The sequence below is a fragment of the Calliopsis andreniformis genome, chromosome 10, assembly GCF_051401765.1.
Source record: "Calliopsis andreniformis isolate RMS-2024a chromosome 10, iyCalAndr_principal, whole genome shotgun sequence".
In the NCBI taxonomy this organism is placed as follows: domain Eukaryota; kingdom Metazoa; phylum Arthropoda; class Insecta; order Hymenoptera; family Andrenidae; genus Calliopsis; species Calliopsis andreniformis.
The window spans coordinates 8,336,716-8,363,029 of record NC_135071.1 but is presented as its reverse complement, the minus strand read 5'-3'; the positions used below and the strand labels follow the sequence as shown (position 1 = coordinate 8,363,029).

Below are 26,314 nucleotides of genomic sequence, written 5' to 3'. Positions count from 1 at the left end.
AAGCATTTTTGCGTATAATCAATATTTTTGAAGATACTCTTTTGTAACGCTTTCTAATTTCCAACCTATATAAATTTTCAAGATTTTTCAAGAACAAGACACTATTCTTACAAATGTTGTCTTGTCTTGACGCTGGTGCAGCACAAATTTTATATAATTAGAATTTCGAGGCCTTAAAATTTGAAACAGTTAAAATTCCAAACCGCTAGAATTTTATATAATTAAAATTTCAAATAGACAGAATATCAAAACATTACAATTTTATATAATTCGAATTCCAAAATGTTAAAATTTCACACAATCAGAATTCTAATGCGTTAAAATCTCATCTAATTAAAATTCCAAAGCATTAAAATCTTGTACAATTAAAATTCTAAAATGTTCGAAGCATTGAAACTTCAAACAGAATTCCAAAGCGTTGAGTCTGCATTTTACATAGCTAGATTTCACGGCATTAAAAACCGAATAGCATTAAAGCCAGAAGAAAATCTATAAAATTGATGAAAATTATTGGAAAACGTTAAATAATGGAAAGCATCAGGAAGCGTTACTGTGAAACATGATTGGGTACGTCTGCAGTCTTAGCAAGCCCTAGCATGCGATGAGATGCATGAATAGTTCATCGTGAACGAGTTCGACCGCCATACTCTTCTTTGCCTGAATGTACTCAAACCTAACGAAGAGAGCAATAGCAAAACGAAAGGGAAAGTGCTAGCAAGAAACGAGATGAGAATAAATTGGCAAGAGTAGAATGAAAGGGGAATTGAAGTGGAAGAAGGGAGAAATAGCCGGAAAAAGGAGAGGCATAAAATGGAGGAACATCTGGTTAGAATAAAAGAAAACGAAGGTACGAAGGGGAATCTAAAGGGAGCGCTTGTAGAAAAAAAGAGGTGAAGTGAAATAAAAATATGTAGAAATATGAGCGTATTAAAATCCACTCTCGCCAGATTCTAGTATATTAGCGGTAAAAAGACGATGACTAAAATTGAACAAGGACACGAAGTAAAATAGCTGAATTTATATTGCACTGTTTGAAAAAGAAACGAGAACAGATGTTTGTCGAATTTTTTCGCGGTATATAAAATTGCATTAAGGAACGTAAGTTAAGGTTTCGATTATTCTATAGCTTGACGCTAATCGCCGAAAGCAAACTTTTTTGTAATTAAGTAAGAGCCTCGCGTTACATTAAGTCAACATTTACATACTTTTATATATACGATTTTGTAATCAATCAAATTCAAAGTTCAAACATTTCTATGACACTGTGCTTTCACTTGGCTTCCAGTTCTGGTATCACATCTTGCTCGTTTTGTCGAAAACGAACTCGTATGGAATCATTTGTACAGTTTCCTGCAATGATGATAGAACCCTTATAAGATGTTTCATGTACGAGGAGGAGCAATCTCTCAAGTGACAATTTTAGAGTAAGTATTTCTTGTAACTTGAAATTGCAAAAGAATTCAGTTAAAAATATCGTTTGTCATAAAATTTCTTGATTCAAGTACTACCATAAAAAATAATCATTTCAATAAGCAATCATGAGAAATCCAGATAATTTTTTTAAAACTGACTTATACTTAAAGTAGCAAAAGGAAGAGAATTCTGAAAATTAAATGAATTTGAGTAATTCAACCTCAGTCGAGGAACAAATCCAATTTAAAGTAAAAAGTCACTTGCGATATTCTTTTCTATTCGTTGTTATATTCAGTCTTATCGATCAATAGGAAAGAGTGTGTGTGAGAGAGAGAGAGAGAGAGAGAGAGAGAGAGAGAGAGAGAGAGAGAGAGAGAGCCTCCTGCCTTATTGTGCAAAATGATTGAGTTCTTTGAAAAACGTTGGCGAATTAAACCGTAATCCATCACGGTTAGAAATTTCCTGATGGAAACGATACTGTTATGTGTGCTGAAACATGCATTACTAGACGTAGCCGCTGACCATACCGTAAAATAAGTTCACACTAAACTGACCGCAGGATATTCACGTTAACATTATATGCGTGTTCATCCTAACAAAAAATAGGGCTTCGTCGTGACTTACGTCCAGACCATATTTCGGTCAGTTACACGTTTTTCTCATATTTCATCGTGCATTTTCAGCGTCCGTTTACCGATGCTACTGCTAAAAAATATTAACACTTTTAGCTGAACGTTTTTATTTAAAACAAGGAAAAGAATGTAATTTTGCAATTGAGAAGAAAAAATTTAATTAAATAAAAGCTAAATTTAAATATTTATATTATAATGTATACGTAATACGAACTTGATATTTTAATTGTTTCTTATTATTATTTTGATTAATCTTCTAAGCACTAAAACGTTGATTTTTATCAATTCCTTATCACCATTGCTGTAATTAATATTAACAAAAAGTGACTTAAGCAATATTAGTTATTGCAAACAATTTAAATCACGGAACATTGAGAATAAAATATTGAGATTAATATTTGTACGTTACCTCACATGTTTCAGATGGTGAAAATGATGATGACTGTTGTAATAGTGTTCACTATCTGTTGGCTCCCACTCAATATACTGAATGTAAGTGATTCAATTTCCGTATATTTTAAATAGAATCATTTGGTGTGAATATATTGCATTCATCGTATAAATAACTAGAAAACATTGATTACATGGAATACAGCTCTGTTATCGGCTATTCACTAAAATGAACAACACATTTTGAATTCAATTTATAGATAGGCAATTTGTGTGGGCTGTTTCGTTATCTTTGACACAAAAGGTTCGTGGAAACTGCCGACAGTGTAATTGACATTTCAAATTAATAACAAGAACAATTATATTACGTAGAACATAAAATTTTATTTGAAAGTAAGCAATTATTTTCGAATAAATGAATCCAATTTTTTTTAACTAACGAACGAATATAAGGGACTCCTGTGGAGTCGCGTCTGGCCAAATACTGCTCGTATCCACTTGTTTCATTGTGGCTTTCTTTTTTCATTGCATTTTAACTATCTCGATATTCACTGTATATTTTTATAATTTCTATATAGACCATTTTTTATAAGACAAAGTATTCTGCAATACAAACGATTTTTTTGTCGATCTTTTATAAGGGTATTCTCATTAACAAACGAAAAAAACAATATTCCTTTTTTTTAAGAATACTTTATAAAAAAGATTTAAAAATTAAACATGATTTCAAATTTAAATATAGGTTTAAAGTTTATATAATATGTTCACTACATTCTATTCTCCATTTCACCAGAAATTAAAATTTTAGGTATACATGTTTTGCTAATGGTCGTCCATTTGCAATTTTGTGTATATTCTTTTTAGACAACTACGCAACCAAAATTCAAGGAAAACGTAAACGATTCTCTTTAATTAAAAATTAACATATTTTCAGTTAATTTTAGTATCAGATTTGGAGAAATATGTATTCTCTAAATTATTAAAATCTTAAACCGAACTCTCAACAAGTTTTGAAGGTATCATATTCTATTGTATATGTATTTCCTTTTCCTCATAAAATTCATAAAAATCAAAAGTCGGAGAAGAATACCTTCTAAAACAATTTCACTCTACGTTAGAAAACTTATTAATAATAAAATAGAGTCTCTGATCAAGAAGATAGGAATATTCTATTTTATATAGAAAAATAGAAAATAGAATTTTCCTATCTCTTTCATCAAATTTATTCTATTTTGTACTAATAATAAGCAATAATTAAGTAAATCATTTCTGTTACAGCTAATAATACACAACAACGATGCACTGAGAATGTGGTCAGCCCTTCCCTTCGTTTGGGCAGCTCTCCATTGGTTAGCTATGTCGCATTCTTGCTACAACCCCGTAATCTATTGCTGGATGAACGCAAAATACCGAAGCAGCTTCCTAACTGCAATCAGCCGCTTACCTGGGATGCATCGAATTCTTCGTAACGATAGACGACATAATAATAATCACAACGCTAGTATGATTGGAGTTCCCTTGGCTGGTAACTAAGTCCCTAATTTAAAGCTTCCCATTTCTTTATTATAAAAGAGGAAGCTCCTTTGAGGGCGCATGGACATTTTTTATTGTTAGATTAACACGTTAATTGCTACGCTAAATTTATTAAAAATATTCTATCGCTTTGACAGTGATTCTAGATTGAAAAAAAATTACTTTTCATTCATTTGCGCATTTATTCTATAGTATTCTCCATTTTTTGTTAGCTGTCGCTATAATTTTTTGTTAATGCCAGTTATAATCGTATACGTTAATATTACTCATAATAATGTAAAACTTGTCACTGCTTGTATAGCAGTCAATGTGTTCAAGCTTCTTTCAAACGTTAATAAAACACATGAGAAATTTTTCATTGTATTTCAGGGCTCGATGGTTCAAATTATTCCGTTTTACATCGCATGAACACTTGTACAACGTACATTAGCGTCCATCGCAAGACGAACGGAAGCCACAATGCGCCGGCGAGGAGCGCCAGCTTCCGGAATGATTCGTTCCAACCGACGGCCCAGCCATTACAACGACAATTTACGTGTCTGCAATCCCACTCGGAGGAACAATTATAAAATTTTTCGTAATTGAAACAAACATGACTAAACGTATGTTATAGACGTGAGGGTAGAGAACAGGAAGATGTAAAAGAACTTAAAGACTACAAGAATATCTAAAAATACGAGGAAGTTACGAAATCACAGATTGAAGATTCAAGAACAGTATTTGTGAAGTATGCCTATTAAGAGGAATAGAGTTCGAAATCTCAGGACAAGAAGAATGTTAAATTAAGGATTCTATAAAAAATATAAAGAATAATTTATAAAGAAAGCTGAATCGGAGTATAGATCTGTATGAAGATTTTCAAATTGTATTTAGTATTTATCTTTTATTATATTTTCCAAGCACAGGGATGAAGCTGAGGAAAAGTTCAAAATTTAATGAACTATATTGAAACGAGAAAATCAAAAGTTTTACTTGCAATCCCCTCTCTCTGGGGATTATAATTTGTCGCGCTTTATGATAAAGTTGTTTAAGATGTCGTTTGTAAGCACTACGATTATTGTATATAAATATGCTAATCTTTTTATGTAAATGTATTCAAAATTTAATTTAGAATTTAGATATATTCTTTCATTCCTCAATATGATGACAACTTATATTAGTCTTTGCTAAAAGACGAAATTTTGGAGACTTAAATATTTGAAACTGGAAAAACATCGATTATATACAGGGTGTCCTAGCGAACACTGTACAGTACGTTAATTCCTAAAGTATTAGAGATAAAAAAAAAATTGTTTATATAGGATTGCATGGTTCGAAGGGGCCAATTTATTGGTGAAGGCGAATTTTTTATAACATTATTACATGAAATATGATAGTCAAGTTTGGTTTTTTAAATGGAACTATATATTTTTTTACAGATCAGTTGATAGTGTGTTTCAAGACGAATTCAACGACGTCTAATTTATGTACTTTTTTAAATTAATTTTCGAGATATTGCGCTTACAAATTTAGTAATTTTCGTCAGAAGAAAACCTTTCTGACCAGCAGGTACTGCAGGCGATCTATTGTTCCCTCCCGATGGCGCGTGTTAGACATTACTCTTTGAAACCGATACTGAGGTTCTCTTCCGACGAAAACGACTAAAGTAAGCGTAATATCTCGAAAATTAATTGAAAAAAGTATATAGATTAAACGTCGCTGGATTCATCTTGAAACACACTATCAATTGATCTGTAAAAAAATATATAGTTCCATTTAAAAAACCAAACTTGACCATCATATCTCATGTAATAATGTTACTAAAAATTCGTCTTCGCTAATAAATTGGCCCCGTCGAACCATGCAATCCTGTATAAACAATTTTTTTTTATCTCTAATACTTTAAGAAATAACGTACTGTACAGTGTTTGCTGGGACACCCTGTATAATAAGACACAAAAAACAATCAAATTCAAAACGAATAAGAAATATCTGGTTTTCAGGCGCTTATGTCAGCAACGACGATAAAATAGGATCAATTTTATAAAAAATTCACAACAGTTTATACTGAGAAATGTCTCAAATTTGTTATACAATCTGTTCTACTTATATTTAATATATTTCTTTATATTGACTTGATTTCTTGCAAAAATTTACATATCGCAAACGAAGTATTTTATCATTAATTTTACTTAGTATAAAACAAAAATCAATGTAACGCAATACACTGTAAAATAAGAAATTGGTCCGCAATATGTTGAACAATTCACAAAAAGAAATCATTTAAAAAGTTATAATTAAAGCGAGTAATAATTTGTTGAATTCTTAAAAGTTCATATATATCATAAATTTCATAATTCTTACATTTACATTAAACTAATTTGCATTACAATCTAACTTGAATTCGTCGAAACGATTTAAAAAATACGATATGACATTTGATATGACATCAAATTTGATGTCGTTTAAAATTCGCGCAATTTTTAAATTTATGAAATAACGGAAATATAGCGACATCTGGAGATCGAAACAAAAAGTACAAAAGAATAGTAAAAGCCAATCAAATATCCAGTTTCGAAGAACGTGTACCAAAAAACTTACGGGAACGATTTGTTTTAACTTTTTTTAATGTCAAAGAGCAAGTTTAACATAAATAAAAATTTTAATGGTGCATTTCAAATACAACAGTTAATGCGCAGAGTTCGTCGAAAAAACATATTCAGAAAATCGTAACAAATTTCTAAATCCAACTTGGAATTTGACGCGTAATCAAAGGTTCTATGATTTTAAATAATATCGCGAGCGACATGATGAAACTGATCTTCGCAACATTTGAATCAAAGCGGACATATGATGTATCTTTAACTTGAACGAATGTTCGTTAAAAATATTTTGATAACCGTGTGCGCGAGTGCATTTATATTTGTTAATTGTTCGTGTCTTGAGCATATTGTATGTTTATTCATAAATGTTAATTGTGACTTTGTAATAAATATCTAAATGTAATGAGAATTAATGACGGCGTGAAGCATGAATGAACCAAACATCAGGGTCAACGAGGGAAATAAAGGGCTGTAAGTGAAAATTAAAACATTTTCAAATTATTCTTCATTCTGTCCGAAATTCTTTATCGATACTTCGAAGTGATTATTTCGTATATTCTTTTATTGACTGTGTACATTTACAAATACGGTAACTTCCACGTTTTACGAATTCGTACATCGTATTCGCGCGATGAACAAAATAATTTATATAACTATTTTATCTTAAGTACGAGTCATAATTTACCATATAATATTCGGAATTTAATGTAGATTGCTAAAAGCTGAAATCATGTTTAAACGTGAAACTCAAGAAAGTTGAGTTTTTAAAATTCTTTACATGGAATTACATTTATTGTATTGCATAATAGTAGCAGAATTAAAAATAGAAGAACAGAAGTAGTGAATTCTACTATTCTTGGTCAAAGTTAACTTAGTATTATAGTTTATTGCACTTATTCTGATTATAGTATCAGCTTATTTTATGAATTTGTAAGACCTGTCTTACAAATGTCAGTATTGGATTACATACATACATTTGCATCAAATAGATATAAACTATATAATATATAAAATACGGAAAATCAATTGAATCACAAAAAGACAAACTTGACACAATTTCATATCACAGAGGAATGACTCTTTTTTAATATATCGTGTAGTTCTTTCATGTATACCATTGCAATGTGCAAAGCTACTTTTTTAAAAAAATAACATGTGATAGAATTAAAGTTTTATAGATTTAATAAAATGCATATTATGCACAATAAATATATTTGGTACCTAATAGTATTTAGTTAAAAAGAAGCAATCTATGCTAACAAATATAACTGCATTTTTACAAATGCAACAACAATCAATCTCTTCTAATATTATAAACATTTCAATGATAATATTGTATTATGCACATTTGCATAAGATAGATAATATTATTCAAAATGCATTATTCACATAAGATAGATTTTAAAGTTTCCAAAGTTTCAAAGTTTCTATATGCAATCAAACCATTACTATTTGAAAAATTACCAGTTATGGATATGTATTTTATATCCAAATAATTTGAATCAGAAGTACTTATAAAGCTTTGAAATTCAATAACACCCCCATCTAAAGAACGTAAAAGAGCTTGGGGGCCACAAGTATCCCACTTATACGTAGATCCTTTAGATAAAATATAAGCATCAGCTTGTCCAAGAGCAACACTTAAAATTTTATAACCAGCACCAGTTGCTTCTACTAATGTAAAACCAGCATCTAGTAACTTAGATTTTATGTTAATATCTTCCACTCTACTGAGAACAACTACTTTTTTATTGTCAGGCTCTTTAGATACGGAAGATTTTCTGATACCATTATTTATAAATCCCCAATAACAGTTTCCTTTCCACCTGTTAAATTAAAAAGTATGTTTAAATATTCGTAACTTAGTGAATGTAATCTGTACTTGCCTACATTTTACTTACTGTGAATCTACATTTGTATAAAATGGTTGATTAATTACTCCCAAAACTGGTATACCTGTGTTCTTTAAATACGCTCCAATTAAGACTGTAACACATCGTAAGCCACTCAAGTGTATACCAGTCCTATCATCCACCTTTTCACCACCATTTATGTAATCTGCAGTTGAATCTACAAAAGTTCTACTAATTTCTTCTCACACATGCTTTATTAAACTTTATTAAAAAATAAACATGAGATTTAACAAATATCCTGGCATATAATACTTATGAATGAAGATAAAGAAAAATTCTTTATACATGAAAAGAATATTTTTTGTAAAGAAGCTATTGTCAACGAAATATACTAATAATAAAAGAAAACAAGATAAAATTACTTTATATAATATGAAAAATAATAATCAAAAAGTATATAAGTATATTTACCATATAAATTCCTAAGTATTAATATAAACATTTACATTAACGCTATTCTTCAATTATATATATCTACTTTAGAACATTGTTACGTTAAATCATATATTTCTTACCAATTGGATCTATCCATATTCCAAGATCGTCAACATTAATATTGAAATCCAAAGGTAATTCTGCAGCTATTGGTACATCTAAGAATTGAACATCTTTATGAACCTCAGTAGCTAATAGTTCTGCAGTTGTAACATCACTGCCCATTACTTTGGCCAATAACTGAGTTGTTTCCTCAATAGTAGGACAAACTTCAACTACTATAGATTCACCTATAGCATTGCTAAATATATTATTTTCTTCTCCTTGTACTACCTTGGCCAATTCTGGAAACTAATCCTCTATAAATGTCATTCTATAAACTACAATCTTAATAATAATTATAGATCATCTTTTAGATGAAATTAAAGCTCTAGAATAATATTTGCAACTATTATCAAAATAATTGTTTACCTGTTAATTAAACTACAGTGTAGGAAATAAAGTAAAGGATATAACAATAAATTTTACTAACTTACCTCTACTTCTATGTCATGTCTAATTGTTTCTTGTATGAGAACATCAGCCAAAGTTTTGAAATCTTGAAAAAATCGTGGATTCTTTTCTTCTTCAGACTTCTCTTGCACGAGTAATTTAAAAAGGGCATCATTTTGTCTGCAGGCTCTCGCAATATTTGCCGCTTTTTCCGAAACTTTCAAAAGAATTGATAACAATCGACTGCCGTTTTCCATTTTAATAGATACACTATTTCAAGTCTTCAAATTTATAATATTCGTAATCGGTTAAAAACTTAAATTGTTGAATACAATCATAATAAAATATTTCAAAGGCAATGTTAAAGTATGGTTCGTCACGATAAATTAACTAAAACCGTTTTGGCGGGAATCCTTACAACATTTATTATATAACTATGAAACATTAATTTAGCATAGTCTTGTAACGTTCGCTGCAAATGTGTTTACTGTCAGAATATTAAAATACCAAAACTGTTCATGCATAATAATTAATGATTGACGCAAGTAGATGGGATATCCGTTTATAGCTCATTACGCTCATTGACAATGACAGTAGTTAATTATAATGCAGTATTCCAGATCGAAGTGATTATTACATGAGTTTATTATTTCATTGTTATTTTTCTAATAAAATGTAGGGTTTAAATTTTATATAAATAGTTCATCCGAAAATTTTGGTTAGATTATTCATAATATTATAGATTAAAATTTGTAACTTTCTATAGAAACTTTATTCAGCAAATATTAAGTACAAACAAAATTTGAATTCGTGGTTTCTATAGGATAAAAATCACCAATCCTTTATATACATTTATATCACATAATCATTTGCTCGACACTTATTCGATTTCAAAGTGGAGACATAACCCTTTTGTACCGCGAACACGGCTAATGCCATAGAGTATAGCATAGAGTGGAAGATAGGGGAGCCAAATTTGCAGCGCCAGCTAGTAAGCTAGGTGAAAAACTAAATTTGTCTGTTTGGTTTGCTCCATGCCGCGACATGGTCCGCGACCGTAAACAGCATGATGCCGAGCCAAAGCTTCAACTATTCCAGCATACTCACGTTGACCCACGCTGAGATGCAAAAACTTACTATAATCTACAATTAGTAACAACGCTTGTGTTATTTTTGTCAACAGAATATTTGAAAATGCCTGTATATTGTGCATTAAAAATATGCAAGAATAATACTAGGGCAAATAAAAACATTTTATTTTTTTGCATTTTGCATTTGATTGCCCACGAATCCGACAACGTAAGTATTATCATAATTTTTAAATGGAAATTATTTTTAACTTTACGGTGCCATTGGTATGCCCGTTATGTAAGATGTGACATTAAAACTGTAAACCCTGCGGATGAATCTAACAAAAGAATTAAAAGATATTTTAGATAATTGTCATTATTATTTGTAACCTATTATAAATGTCTTTGCATTTTACTTTATTTTATTAAATGATAACTTGTTTAATGTAAACCATAACTGAATATTTATTTTCGCCCGTTAAGTGTATGATATGTGTTACTTTCATTTTATCTTTTTTCAAAATAACATATATAACTTTATTTATTTAAAATTACAGTTGTTTACAGTGTTCAATTTGGTCAAAATAACCAAATGAATGCATGTATGCATGTTAATTTGAGAAAATATAAAGTAATATTAATTGAAAAATGCCCGCATAAGGAGGATGGTGATAGTCGCGATCGAAGGAGGAGAGTGCAGTAAGGGAGGAATTAATAATGTATCAACCAGCTCACCAGAGGTCGCGATAAATGGCCTTATTCTTTAATATGGACTTCTTACGAGACCTTCCACTCTGTTTTGTACTCTTTGGTTAACGCTTGGTAGTAAAAAATATACATAACACGAAAACTATACATTTAGTTATTTATTATTTATTATATTTAAGGAAAGTATTAAAAAAGTCTCAGATCACTGAATGTAACAAAAATGTATCTGATTAATTAATGAATAATTCTTACTAATAACAAATATAGAAGCAATCATATTTTACTTCAGATAATTGTAGTTAGTAGTTTGAAATACAGTTTAAAATGACAGCAATTTTGGGTGCTGGTATGTCAGGCTTATCAGCTGCATACTATGCACTTGAAAACTCAAAACTTGCTTCCATATCTATATTAGAAGCTTCGAATCGTGTAGGTGGCTGGGTACGTTCAAAAAAACTACGTGATGGAACAGTTTTTGAACAAGGTCCACGAACTATCAGAGTCCAAGGTTTAAATGGGAGGAACACATTAGAGTTAGTAGAACAATTAGGATTATCAGACAAAATTATTCCTATAACAAATTCTAATCTTGTTGTTAAAAGTCGGCTAATTTATGCAGACAATCAACTACATGTAGTACCTACTAACCTGATAGGTATTATTAGAAAGAATACATTACTGAAACGATCTGTATTGAGTATTATATGGAATGAGATAAATACACCAACGATTTCTAAAGACGATGAAAGCATACATAGCTTTGTTACAAGGAGATTGGGCCAAGATGTAGCTGACAAAGTAATTAGTCCAATAGTTTGTGGAATCTTTGCGGGTGATGCACATAAAATTAGTGTAAAATCTCTAGCCAAATCAATATTTGAAATTGAACAAAAACATGGCTCTATAATAAAGGGGCTTGCCTTAGGACAATTGTTCAAAAATGAACAAAATCAGGCTGAAAAAAATAACATATTAAATGTGAACAATAATCAGAAGAGTTTAGTAAATAAAGCTCAAAGAGAATCTTGGTCTATATGGGGTATGAAAGGAGGTCTAGAACAATTACCTGAAGCTTTAGCTAATAGTGTAACTAAACGTGGAGTAAAATTAAAAATGGGACATAAATGTGAACAACTTAAATTCCACGAAGACCATGTAGAATTAACCATAAATGGAAAAATTGAAAAATATTATAATGTTATTTCAAGTTTGCCTGCAAAAGATTTAGCCAACCTAGTACAAGAACAACATCCACAATTATCTAAAGAATTAAGAGAGATACCTACTGTAACAGTGGGCGTAGTTAATCTCCAGTTTCGTCAAAATGTTTTACCACTAAATGCATTTGGGATACTCATAGCTCCAAAAGAGGAAATCCCCATTCTTGGAATAATACTTGATTCATGTGTGTTACCTCAGAATTCTCAAAAAACAGTATGTATAAATGGAAAGTTTTATTAGTTGCTTTTTGTCTCTCACAATTGCCATATTTTTTACTTCAATTTATTTTTGCTTTTCATATCAAATTTAAAAATTTTTATTCTTTTAATAATATGACATACATAATTCTTTATACTTAAATAATTTACAAATAACTGATACGACTAGAGAAACTTCTTAATGTTGAAAATATACACTTATTAAAATCCAGGTACTAACAGTTATGATGGGAGGGGCATGGTTTGAAAAATACTTCGGTAAATGTTCGTCAGAAGAGCATCTGTTGACTGTGGCAGTCGATCAAGTGAGAGAAATCTTAGAAATAAACGAAGATCCTCAGGTATTTAATGTTTCCATTCTGAAGGATTGTATTCCGCAGCACATAGTAGGTCACATGCAACGCTTAACCCGCATCCGCGATTATATCTCCACGCACAAAATTCCTCTAGGGCTGTGTGGCTCTTCATACCAAGGTGTAGGACTCAATGATGTTATTCTGTCAGCAAAACAAGCTGTTTCTGATATCAGTTTGAATATATAACAATTTAGTGAAACTCAAATGCAGCTTGAGCAGGCAAACGTTGCAATGCTTTCCTCTATGACTCAAAGAGAAAATATCACACACACAGGCATATGTAAAATACTAATGTAATTATAGCTACCAAACCAAAATAATTTTTAAATATAAGCTGTGTTTAAAACATGCATTGTAGAATTTTAGTACTATATCATAAAAGCAATAATTCCTATAATAATATAAGGAAATAAGTAACAATTAGAAAAGGAAATGTATATAAATGGAAAATGTTTAATATCAGAACTAAGAGATAAATACTGATGCTTTAAATACATAACCATTTTATATAAATATTTGTAAAATATAATTATTTTCAATATATTTATAGCGTACTTATTTTGTCATATATTTTTCAAGTAACTAATAATAACATTGTTAGGATTAAGGAAGTATTGTAAAAGTGTTAACTTTATTAAAAATGTGTACAACATAATCCACGTAACATTACCACGTAAAATATTTTTTATCTACTTACAAGAATTTGTTTATATTTCTACTGAATAACTATATTAAATGGGACAGTTCATGCATAACAAAATATAATTAATATTTATTATATACAAAAACAGTTATTTCTAGAAATATAAACTTTATAGAACGTTATCAATTTAAATTATTTTATGATTCATATTAACTATAAGTAATTAAAAAAACAGTTGTAATGGAAAAATTAAAAACTGTTTTCCAACATTGAGGTGTTTCAAAAAGAGGTTGTATGTGGTAATGTTAGGTGCATTACTCTGTTTATAATATTTTATGTTATAAAAGCAAAACAAATTATTCTAAACATAAATAGTAAATAATTGAACATAAGTTTATACATAACTGATCAAATATTGGACTGAAAACATAAATTATTCTTCTGATTTTGTATACATAAATATGATATAAATATTTTAAAACAAATATAATAATAAGAATATTTATCATTTAGATAATATTAATTATTATTTGATGTTATATTAACATCTCTGACTCTGATACTTCCTTGAAAGGTATTCTTTAATTTAACTTAAATATTTATCACTCCTCTATACATTTCTAATTACTGTAAATAAGCAAGCAGAAACTATTATAAGGATGCAGCATAAGAGCATGTAGCATTCCATACTTATAAATAAATCATAAATTAATTGTGCATCTACTATAACACAATATTTATTTTCAATAGTAGTATTGCACAATTTGAACAAAACAATTCAAAATCTCAAATAGTTCACTTGTGTTTGAATAAATTTTACTTGAACTCTCTCTACAGTAATATAAATGATTCTGCTTCTCAAAAAAATAAGCTAAATAATGAATAATAAACACAATTAATATAAAGTCTAATCAAATAATGAGTTCAAGTAAAATAAAAATTGTTTATCATACATTTAGATTTTGATGAAATGTGAAAACAAGTTTACTGATTAACAGTACCTGCGTATTTAACTTCATCAAATGCTTTTCTTGCTTTCTTTAATTCTTCATTCATTGTTAAAAGATCCTTTACTCTTGCATATTTTCTTGGGTCTTTCCTTACTGTAACAGAATATTTTTATATAATTCATTTTTGAAGGTTTTAATTTTAGAAAATATTTTATTTTTTATGAATATTTATCTTAATTTAGAAATGATAAAAAATGAATTATTTTATATGTGAACTAGTCAAAATTTATATAAAAATACGATATAAATTTATCTAAGAAAACAATACCTAAAAATACAATATCCTCAACTTGAACACGTCCTGTGCGTCCTATCTCCATAGCTCTGTGTGTCATCTCAGTAATAAATTCAATAACGAGATCTTCTAATAAATCGACGCTTTCTGTATACGGATTTTGATCATCTCCAAAACCGTACATCATACAGCGCAATTCCTTTGAGAATAGTCGTTTTCTACCTCCTGGTAAAGTTCCACCAATTGGAATTTCAGTTTCTTCATCCTCAAACTGATAATTATATTTTTATTCGTAGTTTCAAGCAGTAAAATATATTAATCTCTCATATGAATAAATTTTAAATATTATAAAGAAACGATAATTAAGGTTAGAGTTAACTTCAAAACTATAGAAATGACAGTAAATACTATACAATTCTTAATTATTTAATAAATTTAAAGTCGATTTAAATACCTGTTCAAAACCTTCTTCTGTGGTCATAATTCTATAAGTTTAACCAAATACTGTTAGGTATTGTATGCTAAAGGAAAACAAGATACAAACAAACTATCATATGAAATCAGATAAAGTTAGTCTGCAGCTGGTTTCAGTTTCAGCTTTCAGCTGTTTGTTATGAGTTCGCTGAAGTTTGTGTTATTCTTCCGAAAAATAATCGTTCATAAATTATATACTCAGAAAATGATAAATATTTTCAAATTCAGTGGAGCATTTTTCAGAAGTTAATAAACTATGTCGCCAGTAATTCCTCAAACAAAAAGTTGGAAAGAGACCAATCGTTTACACAAGGAACAACGAAAAAAGTGGCGGGAAGAGAGGTTAGTAAAGAAACTTAAAAAAGAGGAAGCGAAAAAAGAATTAGAAAAGGAAGCAGCGAAGTCTGCTGAACAGCAGCATTTTGAGAAAAAAGATATCTCAACCGTGAGTATCGCAGTTCCAGGATCGATTTTGGATAATGCACAATCCCCAGAATTACGAACGTATCTCGCGGGACAAATCGCACGTGCAGTGTGTGTGTATAAAATAGATGAAGTTATCGTTTTTGATGACAAAGGAGAAGTAACTGAAACTGAGAAAAAGAAAGTGAGAAAGGATGAAGTATTTGGTGAAAGAAGAATTGGGTGTTTGCAATTGGCTAGAATATTGCAGTATCTTGAGTGTCCGCAATATTTAAGAAAACATTTCTTCCCAATTCATAAAGATTTACAATATGCTGGAGTGTTGAATCCTTTAGATGCTCCACATCACTTGCGTCAACAAGATATATCTCTGTATAGAGAAGGAGTAATTACGAATAAACCAGTTAAAGCTGGTAAAGGTTCTCATGTTAACGTGGGATTATTAAGCGATGTCCATGTGGATAAAGTATTAACTCCTGGATTGAGGGTTACAGTGAAAATATTTGAAGATCAATCGAATCCTAAGAAATTGAAGGGTATTATTGTGCCTCCTGATGTTCCTAGATCGGAAACTGGTATATATTGGGGATACACAGTGAGATTAGCTAATAATCTCACAGAAGTGTTAACGCAATGTCCTTATAAGAGTGGATATGACTTGACAATTGGGACTTCAGACAAAGGAGTGTCTATTGATAATGTAGAACCCAAAAGCATTACATATCATCATGCTTTAATAGTATTTGGTGGATTATGTGGATTAGAGGCTGCAGTGGATAATGATCCTAATTTGAATGTGGATGATCCATCTTTGATATTTGATAAATATTTGAATACTTGTCCTCAACAAGGATCAAGGACTATTAGAACAGAAGAAGCTATTTTGATTACCTTAGCAGAAATAAGATTGAAATTAAATCCTAAAGTTGCTCCATTAGAGAATCCTCAATTTTCTAGTTTTGTAAATGATTGAACTATCAGTGAATACAACATTAGCAACTGTAAGTAATGAAACAGATAATATAAAAAATATTGTTCATTTATTCTTAATTTTTTTTATAAACATTGTAATTGTATACAAAGATACAAAAAATTTTAAACATTTATAATATATATACATCATATTAATTTGATAGTTTATAAAAGTTATTAATCCTTTTTACTCTCAGCTATTCTGCAATACACAATTGACTGTATTTCTTAATGTTTTTATAACTTGTGCTTGATCAGAGGAACCTATAACTGCTGTTCCAGAGACAATCATATTTGCACCAGCCTAAAACAGAATTACATTTATCATAATCTATTATCGTCTCATTTTTAATATTTTTGTTATAACAATTAATTAATATACATACTTTTGCACATGTATCAATAGTAGCTGGCCCAACACCACCATCTACTTCTATATCCAATGTAGGATAATTTTTTCTAAGCCATGATACTTTTTCCATCATTGATTCCATGAACTTTTGTCCACCAAAACCTGGTTCTACAGTCATAATTAGTACCATATCTGTTAGATCTATATAATTTGCAACCACATCCACAGGTGTTGCAGGCTTAAGTGCAACTCCCACCTTTTATTTAAAAGAATTTAAATTAAGTATCTCTATTTGTAAAATTTTACGACATTAATGTCAATTACATACTTTCATTCCTGCTTCTCTTACTTTTCTACAAATTAGCGGAACATCTTTCACAGGCTCAACATGGAATGTATATTGATTGACTCCAGCATCAGCCATAGGTTCAATCCACTAAAATGAAGAAGAAAATATAAAATCTTAAATTAGATAAAAGTTGAGATCTAATAAAAATAGTGCAAAGTAATAATTAGGTTTTATAAATATAAACTTAAAAATTAGTATTAAGTGTACCTGATCTGGATTAGAAACCATCATATGAGTTTCAAAAAAAGCGTCTTTTATCTTACTTCGAAGACATTTTACTAGCGGATGACCAAAAGTTAGGTTAGGTACAAAGTGTCCATCCATAACATCTAAATGCAAATAATCTGCACCATTGTCAATTAATCGTTGCGATTCTTCTGAAAGTTGTGCCAAATCGGCATTTAGAATCGAGGGTCCAATTTTTGCCGTTAATTTCTTTGCCATTTTTAATATGTTATTACTATGAGCACGTGTCACGTGTTCCAGTAGGAATGATAAAGCGTTATCGAGTGGCCTGGCGATCTTTTTCACAAGACTAGTTTTGCATCAGGCTACTGTGTGTTGATAAAACTGACAGTAAATAAAACTAAAATAAAACCGAAAATTATAGCCCTTCAAATCTAATTTCATGCAGACATTGGGAGAAAAAGTACAGAGTAAAGGAATATAAAAGTATCAAATTTATAAAGATTGTACGAAAAGAAATACATTTATTTATACACAAAAATATAGCATTTTATAATAGACACTAGATTATGATAGCCTCAGACAGGTGACAGACGCTAAAATACTCGTCAGAGAAATATATAACTGGTAGAAATTAATACTAATGAATAATAAGCGAAATAATAATCGAAGCCATAAGAACACGTTTGTTTTCACTAGATCATTTATGCAAATATCCTTAATATTAAAATGAAATATTATCCGTCATGCTTATTTGCATGGTCGACTTCCGCAGTATACGTATAATAAATAAATAATTCGTTAAAACTATACGGATACCCCGTTCGAGAGGCATTACGTAATACATAATTAAATATCGAAATAGCTTTTAACATCGCTATTTTGGCTAAGATCGATATATTCAAATATAAAATTCTTTGGCACGTTAAAATCGTTTGTAGAGTTTTAAGTAAAACGATGTCTGTGTTTCATTAATAATAACTAAGTAAAGCGTTGCTAATTCTCGAGCGCATTGTCGAGCTATCATTACTAACATGTATTCCTATCATGTGGAATTATAAAAGAACATAATTCAATATGATAGAATTACATACAATATCTATGCTAGAAACAATACCATTTGTCAGAAACGAACACTAAAACGTAGGCGCAAAAAGATTATGGTTCGTCCATTTTGTCTAATACGTCGCACAATGGAAAGCTTCGATCGAGGCAATGTTAACAATTCGTTTTTTAATGGTTCTTCAATTAACCGTTCGGTCCACTTCCGTTTCAGGCTGAAAGCAAAATTTATTTAATAATTCTGAAATATTACTTCAAATTATAAAATTAAATCCAAGTGTTATCTCTCTAAAGAGAACAACTATCGATAACTCATTTTTGTCTCGTCAACGATTTAAGTAAAACTACGAGAAAGCATAAATCGTTTTAATAACGAACTGATAGTTAGAGAATACTATGAGGCATCTTCCATTCAGTTTATAGGACATTATAAAATAGAGACATACACGTAGCGGATAGAGGAACGTGCTGACGACTTGTTGACGTTGTCCTGATTTCGCTTGGCAAGTATAGCCACCCATGTCTTCCCATAGTAATTCCTCTATCAATAGGTCACCGTTGTCCAATACTCTATGCCGCAAATTCGTCGATAGCGATAGGGGTACGTTGAAGTTGTCCATCCAAGAAATTTCTGGGGTTGGTTTGCCACTTGCCCTGCATGGGAGGACAACAGTCGCTCCAATGTGGGCGACTCGAGTAGGAGAATACAGGGTAATCGTTGGATCACTCTCAGAGCTACAATTGTTGTTACTATTTTCACCTATAAACAATTTTTAAAAATAGTTAATAGAAGAGGTTTGGTTAAAGAATTCGTGGAATTTTTTATTGAATTCAATTTTCGAAGTTAAAAACTAATTACGAAGAAGTATAAGAAAAAATTGATGGTGTTATCAATAGTGTCCCTTCAGCTACAAATATATGGACAAACAAATACTGTATTTGAAAAAAGAAAAATATAAGTATTTAAAAAAATGTAGAATTGAGTAATTAATCAATTTAACAATTGAAGACACATTTGTTGCAATTTTCAGACTTTCAGTCATAGAAGAGATTAAAAAATTTGTTAAATTTCTTCCTTTTTTATAGTACTTTTATACATTCTATTTCTTATGGTATAAAACCTAAATCTGAACAATTACCTATAAAACGTTTGTTTATTTGTATATTTCAATTAAAAGACCCTGTTCCTAATATCATCAAGTTAATCACTTGTGCTCCTGGGAGGCTTATGTACTTATATCAATGCAAATAAGAACGATCCGTAATCTCTAGAAGTTACTCGCTAATTGTATTCTACTTACTGTTAACGAGGAGCACTGTAGGAGTGGAAACCTTCACTTCCCGCGCCGAAACCGACGCACAGTAGATCAATCCAGCATCATCCGGAGTCACGCATTCTATCACGAGCTTCGAATTAATTCTGGCCACTCCTTTCCACTCCTCGGATGGGTCGTACAGGGAATGCGTGTTGGCTTTGACGTATTCAATCAACTACGAAAGAAAGGGACATTAAAAATTAATATCTTATTCGTTCCAGCGTAATAATTATCGAATGACGTATGATCGTGATATCCACCTCTTCGTTGCTGCCGCTTCCTGTGAACCAAAGAATTTCCGGCGGTGGGCTTCCACTGGCTTTGCATTCTAATTCTACCCTGCTCCTGTAACGAAGTATGATGGTTTCGTTTGTAATTTCATTATAATTTATGCATCTTTCTTGATCTAATATCGAATACTTACCCCACACTCGCCTCGATACCATTCACAGGATTTTGAGTGATTTTGGTCCATGGCTCCACGGGCTAAAATTGAAACAAACTGTTTTATTATCGTCATATTATGTATCGTATTATCTATATTATTATCATCGATCCAGATTTTGGGATTTCTTGGTAGGAGATGTAAGACCGTATGTTCATTCTGATTACTTTAAAAGCACTTTACGAAGATGTGTAGGCGTTTGAAAAACGAAGATTGCTTTGAAAAATCAAATTGAAATAATAGTTGACGTTGAAACTTTCGTTTCCTCAGTAAATAGTTTTTAGTTTTGTACATCTATTTAGAAACGTTAAGTAATCATGACAAACCGTTTCAAATTGCCATGTAATCGATGAATAATCCAATGCAAAATACTGTAGGTAAAATAACTGATCAGCAAATTAAAATTCAAGATTACTTAGATTTCAGTGACACTAAAAAAATTGGTTCACAACGAGAGCATCAAAATTATTCTTAATACCATGAGTTTCCATTCCAATTTTTTAATTTCGAACCCAAAAACTAGAATATTTGACAAACGATAATTTAAGTCTGTGGTTGTAAGGCAAAGCAGTATAACATTAGACGTTTTGAATATCAATCTTGTATCATAGACTTGCACTTTATTATATTCTCGTTTTTAAGGGAAGAATTCCCGTAATTTCCTTCTGTTAAAAGTACAATCCCTATCTTGTAGACTTCGATTACAGCATAAACAGACATTTTTCAACGATTCGCCAAGTTGTTTTGCCTTACAGCCACAGAGATAATCCCCCACATTATCATCAGCTCCTCTGCTCTACGTTTCATTTCCGCCTCTATGAATCACAGTCACGAGACATCGCATTATCCTGTATTGTAGGTCAGTTTCCCGCCTTACCTTTCCTCTGCCTTTGTATTCCGTTAACGGTGTTAGGAAATTGGAGCTATGCTCTACCACTGGTCTGCCTATACTCCTACGTTCCGCGGCTCGTTCGATAGCATATCGTGGCAGGAACGAAAAGGGGTGTCCCGAAACCGTGCACGATATGATGACAATGCAAACAAGATTTAGCAGCGTCGAGTACGATTGCATCTGAAAGAAGGCAAGAAAAAAAATGGGGATAAGAGATTGCAAATAAAAGAAAGAAATGAAGTGAGACGGAGGACGAAAGGGGGGGAAAGGGTTCATATTATCAAACGTACCGCTATTATGTAACGGTATTATTAAATAAAAGAATAGGAGGGAGCCACTTTAATGAACGCAAAGGGACGTTGTGCAATGATTGAATCGGGTCGATGTTGAAGAACACCAGCGTGTCACGTTCTTTTCGCAGAAATTGGACCGATTGGATATAACAATGCGGATTTAATTGTCGGGTTAGGTGCGCGCGATTTATAATATCGATTTATTCGACCTTCCTCGAGGATACGAATAAACACACAATTGGCAACAATGAAATTAAACTCTTGAGAATGGGACGATAATTAAATATCTACAGAGTAATAACGAGTAACGTGTGCATTCCAATCTTTCTCTTTTTGAAGCGGCGCTCTCCTTATCTCGGTAAAGTATTACGAGTTGATTTCGTCTAACAATTCGCCGATAACCCGGTGTATAATAATATTACGATTATCCTTGCCGCATTCGTTGTTTTTGCCGCGGTTTTCTCCGTGATTTAGCACACTTTCTCGCCGTGATGCGCGTCCTCAAGAATTCGTTCAATGTCACGTTTCAAGACCTGAAGGTTTTCCAGGAAGAATTTCTCCCGACAATAAAAATTACGTTGTCGATCGATTTCGAAAGCGAGGAATGCCGCGATGTTGTGTCAACAGGACAGCTTAGGCTTTTGATTTTGAACAGGGACAAGTTCTCGAGGCTGTGCCGAGCTGCGTTGGGATCGATCGCATGGCCTGCTCGTTCGAGTGAGCATCGAAATCACCAAATTAGAGATTTCCTTATCTATCGTACGCTTATCGCCGTTGGTAAAACGCCTCTCGATACCTTCGCCACATCCTTGCGACGATGATTCATACGTTGATATCTGCCGCGTGAGGAATCTCCGGTTTACGAGTGGATCCGTATCGATTTTAATCTCTCCCGATCTAACCGTGGACTTAGACACGTACCGTGTAATGTTTGCTTTCTGTAAACTCGGGTATCGATACATGTAGCAACATTATGAGGTAGGAAACATAGTTCAGAGGTCAGGTTGCGAACTGTTGATTTTGTTATGGTTTATCGGAGACAAAAGAGAGGGAAAATGGGAAAACAATATTGATGATATTTTACTGATTTGAGAGCTGAATGAAATCAGCCTCTAGGAAGTCAAGTGGATTGATTTCATTCCCTGGTTTTTCTGTTTCATAATCGAACTGCACGATTAACATCTAATTTCGGAAACTAAATGACTTTCATACATGATTATTCTTAGTGCTATGAAACGAAGTTATACATGGCTTTTGAATGGTGGACGCAAACTTCGATTCATGAAATTATTCTGTTATTTATCAGTAAGCTTGCTGTTTGTACCAAGTTATAACTTTATAACAAATATCTACTATAAAGACAATACTTGGAAATAATTAATTATTTGAAATACTAGCTTTAAAATTGTAAACCACCATATATTAAAAGACATTATTCAAGTTTTACCCAATTTTGATTTAAACTTGCAGAATTAATGAATTTAGTAATTGAAAATATGGAAATTGCAAAAGAAGTATAAGGCAAAGTAGTATAAGTTACATATTTTGATTTTTGAGATGTTAACATTTCCATATTGAATTATAAACTTATATTTAATTATATTTTCATTTTATGAGAAAAGTCTCTTCACTTCAATCCCTTTACACCAAAAACATAAAATTAATCTAAAATGTGATTCATATCGTACTTTGTAGCCTCAGACATTTCCATCTCAATGATTTCACACCGACTGTATATCAACATCTACGACAAAGTCGACTTTACTGCCAGTCTATTGTAGAACACATTCGGAGCGCAAAAGGTTAATCTCACGATTCTCCTTTCCCGACACGTTTCGGCTTCTCGCGAGCCCTACGACCTTACCCCTTTCTCGTCCGACGAATCCCGCGTGCGAATTTAACGGTCCAACGGCGTTTTGTCGTTCGGTGGTCGTTCCGTTTCGCTTCTTCTTCTCCCCTTTTCTCCACGCTTCGCGAGAGGAAGGAAGGTCACGCGTGCGGGCTTGAACGGAGATTAAGTAACTCGGCCGTTAACGAGGCAAGATGTTTGGAAACGAATTTGCTCGAGCGTTAATGAGACACATGTGTTGCGAAAAAATAGGGGAGAATCGGACGACGATACTGAGGACGGTATGCGTGTATCATTTTTTTGCTGAAAATACGCATGCAGCGACAGGAGGCGAGAGTTAAAAGTGGCTTAAATTTCCGAGATATTGGAGGGCTTATCTTCTCCTGATGGAACGAACCGAGTTTCTCGATACTCCGACGGGCCCACCGTCAAACGATCGTATTTAACCAATTACGGAAAAGATAGTTTTGTCAACGTATCTGTAATACGTTGTGTAAGCAGGCGTGATCACAGTTATATGAATAAAAAAAAAAAAACGCGCCGTCAATGTTATCCGAATGTTGTAGGAAAAACAATGTTTAATCTCTAATAAGTGTGTCGCATTATGGCATTTAAATTTTATTTTTTCCCTTAGTTGTAGAAAGAAGAGAAATATTTATTTTTGTACAATGAGTTATTTTTTCTTTGATCGTATAAATTCTGGAATATTCTAAAATTTTCATTTTGGAATTGAAGCCATTGTAGTATATAACAGAAATAAGTTTTTTGGAAAGCAAATTAATCAGTTTGATCAATCGATCTACATACGTTATTTTTTAGTTTTCAAAGAAATATTTAATAACGAAAGAAAATCGATTAATATGGCTTTTAATGTTAAGTAAAAAAAGAAAGATGTTAAATTAATAAATTATGAAGTTCTATTAAAAATAACCTGAAGCGACATGTGTAATTTCTGATGTAATTTCTATACCAATTAAATACTGCAGTCTTATATATGGTTTAGAAGAAATAGCGAAATGTTCTTAAATCAAACTAACATTTTTAACATTATTCTATGAAGAAATAACGCTCATAATCAAAGAATTATGGAAAATAAATTGCAACTGTTTCGTTGAAATACATCTGTGCTAAAAATAGACCGCAGATCTTCATACACCTACATTCGAGGCTATCGAATATGATTAAAAATTTGAATAGTTTAGTATTTCAAGTTTCAATCTGACTAATTCGGCCTATATTTTTCTAATTTTTCCTATTCTTTCGCACACAATTTCATACATGCCGTCGTTATCTCTCTCTCCCATCCTTCATCAAAATAAAATGAATTCACACGTGGCAAAGCCGCGTAGCTGTCGCGCAGACGAAGTATCTATGCTCTTTTTAACTAACAACTTGATAATCTTACCTTTATACTTGGTAAATCACGACGGGTAATTGTCACAGGTAGATAAAGCTCGCAGAAATATTAAACCTGGTATCGCTATAAGATATAACTTTCGATAAAGATACTCGCGTCGGAGATGCTTTCTAGGAGCGCACATCACGGGAGGAGGTTTCGGACCGAATGATGCAACTTCTTATACAATCTTCGCATCTTCCCTATGATCTCGCGCCCTCTTTCCTCAGAGCCCTTTAACGTATCTTAATCTAGAGATGATATCAGGCAAACCATAAATCGCGATAAGAAAAATATGCAGTGTCATATGAAAATGATAAAAGGAATAGGAATGTTAACTATTTTCTGGCCCTCTTTTACTCTTTTTCCGTGGCTCTCTTCTGACAGAAAAATCGTGCCGATCGATCCGAACTATGAAAGAAGAAATTTCTCTCTTCCTGGGGGAGACGATATCAAAGGAGCGCGTGGAAAGGAGTCTATTATTAGCAAAGAAAACTGTAATTATCGGTTCCGATATTAGAGCTTATCCAAAGCCAGACCGATCAACTTCTTCCAATTTTTCTTAATTTTAGAAGGCAACATTTTTCGCGATATTGGATATCATTTATGGAGCTAATCGGTTCGGCTAGTGACAGTCCCGTTCACGGTCGCTCTGAAAAATCGGCTCGATTTTCGTTATTTTGCCGATCAGTTACAGAGAAAAGCGTGGGTCAGGATCTGAGCGTGAAGGTGTTACAGACTTACCATTTTCTCTCTCGACTTTCTCTCGTACGTGGAAACGAAAGCCGCGTGTATTCACTATTTAATCGTCAGTTTGGCAGCGACGAATAAAAATACTGACTGAGCGTCGAGGAACAGTTATTGACACATTTATATATTTCGAATGTAGCGACGGGCGCCCTCGCTTATCCCCGATTGGACGACATGGCGAGGAGTAGGGCAATAAAAACCACACCAAACAATTGAATTCATTATACGCGCGGCTCGATTGTGCACACGTAATAGTCGTACCCAATTTACTTCCACCCTCATCTATGCCCATCGATTTTTACTTCAAAAGGTTTGCCACGATAATTACTTTTATTGAAACTGATGGTACCGGGAAGGAGATGGGCGCAATTACCCCCAACGAGCATCTTCCCAGTCGGAAACGATGGTATTCGACTGTCCAAACTTCCGTTAAGGGCTCCCCCTGTTCGTTCAAGGTGTTTTCATGACACGCGTGTACGGGGAACTGGCGAGAAAGAATTGCGTGATAAACAATTAATTTAGGGGACACCCTAACAAATTAATTTCGATCAATTGCCACCACCGTGGCTGGTCCCGGACAGACCGGTGCGAAGTCCTTAACAAATTCTTTGCGAAGTTAAATTCCTTTTGCCTTGCGACATTGGACTTTTTTGGTCCCCTCTGATCTCTCTTTAAATGCCTGATCTGAATTTTGTTAAATATTT

The 26,314-nt window shown here is 32.2% G+C and overlaps 7 protein-coding genes across 8 annotated transcripts in view; 3 read left to right on the top strand and 4 right to left on the bottom strand.

Moving 5' to 3' along the window:
- The window catches only part of LOC143184576 (RYamide receptor), a 61,645-nt gene extending 56,525 nt beyond the window's left edge, over positions 1-5,120 (top strand). Inside the window, exons 6-8 of the mRNA XM_076386911.1 lie at positions 2,469-2,537; positions 3,714-3,960; positions 4,338-5,120. Coding sequence (XP_076243026.1) covers positions 2,469-2,537; positions 3,714-3,960; positions 4,338-4,537 — 516 coding nt within the window. The 3' untranslated portion in view covers positions 4,538-5,120. The remainder of the gene's footprint in view (positions 1-2,468; positions 2,538-3,713; positions 3,961-4,337) is intronic.
- A 1,986-nt stretch (positions 5,121-7,106) lies between these two features.
- On the bottom strand, positions 7,107-10,289 carry Ipp (inositol polyphosphate 1-phosphatase). Its single transcript, XM_076388191.1, has 4 exons — positions 9,435-10,289; positions 8,979-9,249; positions 8,452-8,620; positions 7,107-8,376 (listed from the first exon to the last, which is right to left on the bottom strand). Exons 1-4 carry the CDS (start codon positions 9,645-9,647, stop codon positions 7,932-7,934), a joined length of 1,098 nt encoding a protein of 365 aa, XP_076244306.1. The 5' UTR covers positions 9,648-10,289; the 3' UTR covers positions 7,107-7,931.
- A 1,023-nt stretch (positions 10,290-11,312) lies between these two features.
- Ppox (protoporphyrinogen oxidase) lies at positions 11,313-13,592 on the top strand. Its single transcript, XM_076388188.1, has 2 exons — positions 11,313-12,602; positions 12,820-13,592. The coding sequence occupies exons 1-2, from the start codon at positions 11,493-11,495 to the stop codon at positions 13,147-13,149; spliced, it is 1,440 nt and encodes a 479-aa protein (XP_076244303.1). The 5' UTR covers positions 11,313-11,492; the 3' UTR covers positions 13,150-13,592.
- Positions 12,690-15,479, bottom strand: Taf13 (TATA-box binding protein associated factor 13). Of its 2 annotated transcripts, XM_076388195.1 has the most exons (4): positions 15,306-15,479; positions 14,885-15,122; positions 14,608-14,709; positions 12,690-13,104 (listed from the first exon to the last, which is right to left on the bottom strand). In XM_076388195.1, exons 1-4 carry the CDS (start codon positions 15,330-15,332, stop codon positions 13,100-13,102), a joined length of 372 nt encoding a protein of 123 aa, XP_076244310.1. In that variant the 5' UTR covers positions 15,333-15,479; the 3' UTR covers positions 12,690-13,099. The 2 variants fall into 2 exon arrangements, with proteins under 2 accessions (XP_076244310.1, XP_076244309.1); XM_076388194.1 differs by lacking the exon at positions 12,690-13,104 and having other exon boundaries at positions 14,433-14,709.
- A 102-nt stretch (positions 15,480-15,581) lies between these two features.
- On the top strand, positions 15,582-17,584 carry LOC143185285 (28S rRNA (uridine-N(3))-methyltransferase). Its single transcript, XM_076388189.1, has 2 exons — positions 15,582-16,749; positions 17,454-17,584. Exon 1 carries the CDS (start codon positions 15,582-15,584, stop codon positions 16,719-16,721), a length of 1,140 nt encoding a protein of 379 aa, XP_076244304.1. The 3' UTR covers positions 16,722-16,749; positions 17,454-17,584.
- Positions 16,779-17,901, bottom strand: Rpe (ribulose-phosphate 3-epimerase). Its single transcript, XM_076388193.1, has 4 exons — positions 17,629-17,901; positions 17,401-17,508; positions 17,107-17,328; positions 16,779-17,024 (listed from the first exon to the last, which is right to left on the bottom strand). The coding sequence occupies exons 1-4, from the start codon at positions 17,863-17,865 to the stop codon at positions 16,914-16,916; spliced, it is 678 nt and encodes a 225-aa protein (XP_076244308.1). The 5' UTR covers positions 17,866-17,901; the 3' UTR covers positions 16,779-16,913.
- A 210-nt stretch (positions 17,902-18,111) lies between these two features.
- On the bottom strand, positions 18,112-25,693 carry Impl2 (Ecdysone-inducible gene L2). Its single transcript, XM_076388192.1, has 7 exons — positions 25,605-25,693; positions 21,308-21,502; positions 20,410-20,471; positions 20,246-20,330; positions 19,971-20,160; positions 19,116-19,429; positions 18,112-18,884 (listed from the first exon to the last, which is right to left on the bottom strand). The coding sequence occupies exons 1-7, from the start codon at positions 25,605-25,607 to the stop codon at positions 18,852-18,854; spliced, it is 882 nt and encodes a 293-aa protein (XP_076244307.1). The 5' UTR covers positions 25,608-25,693; the 3' UTR covers positions 18,112-18,851.
- Between the last annotated feature and the right edge of the window lie 621 nt (positions 25,694-26,314).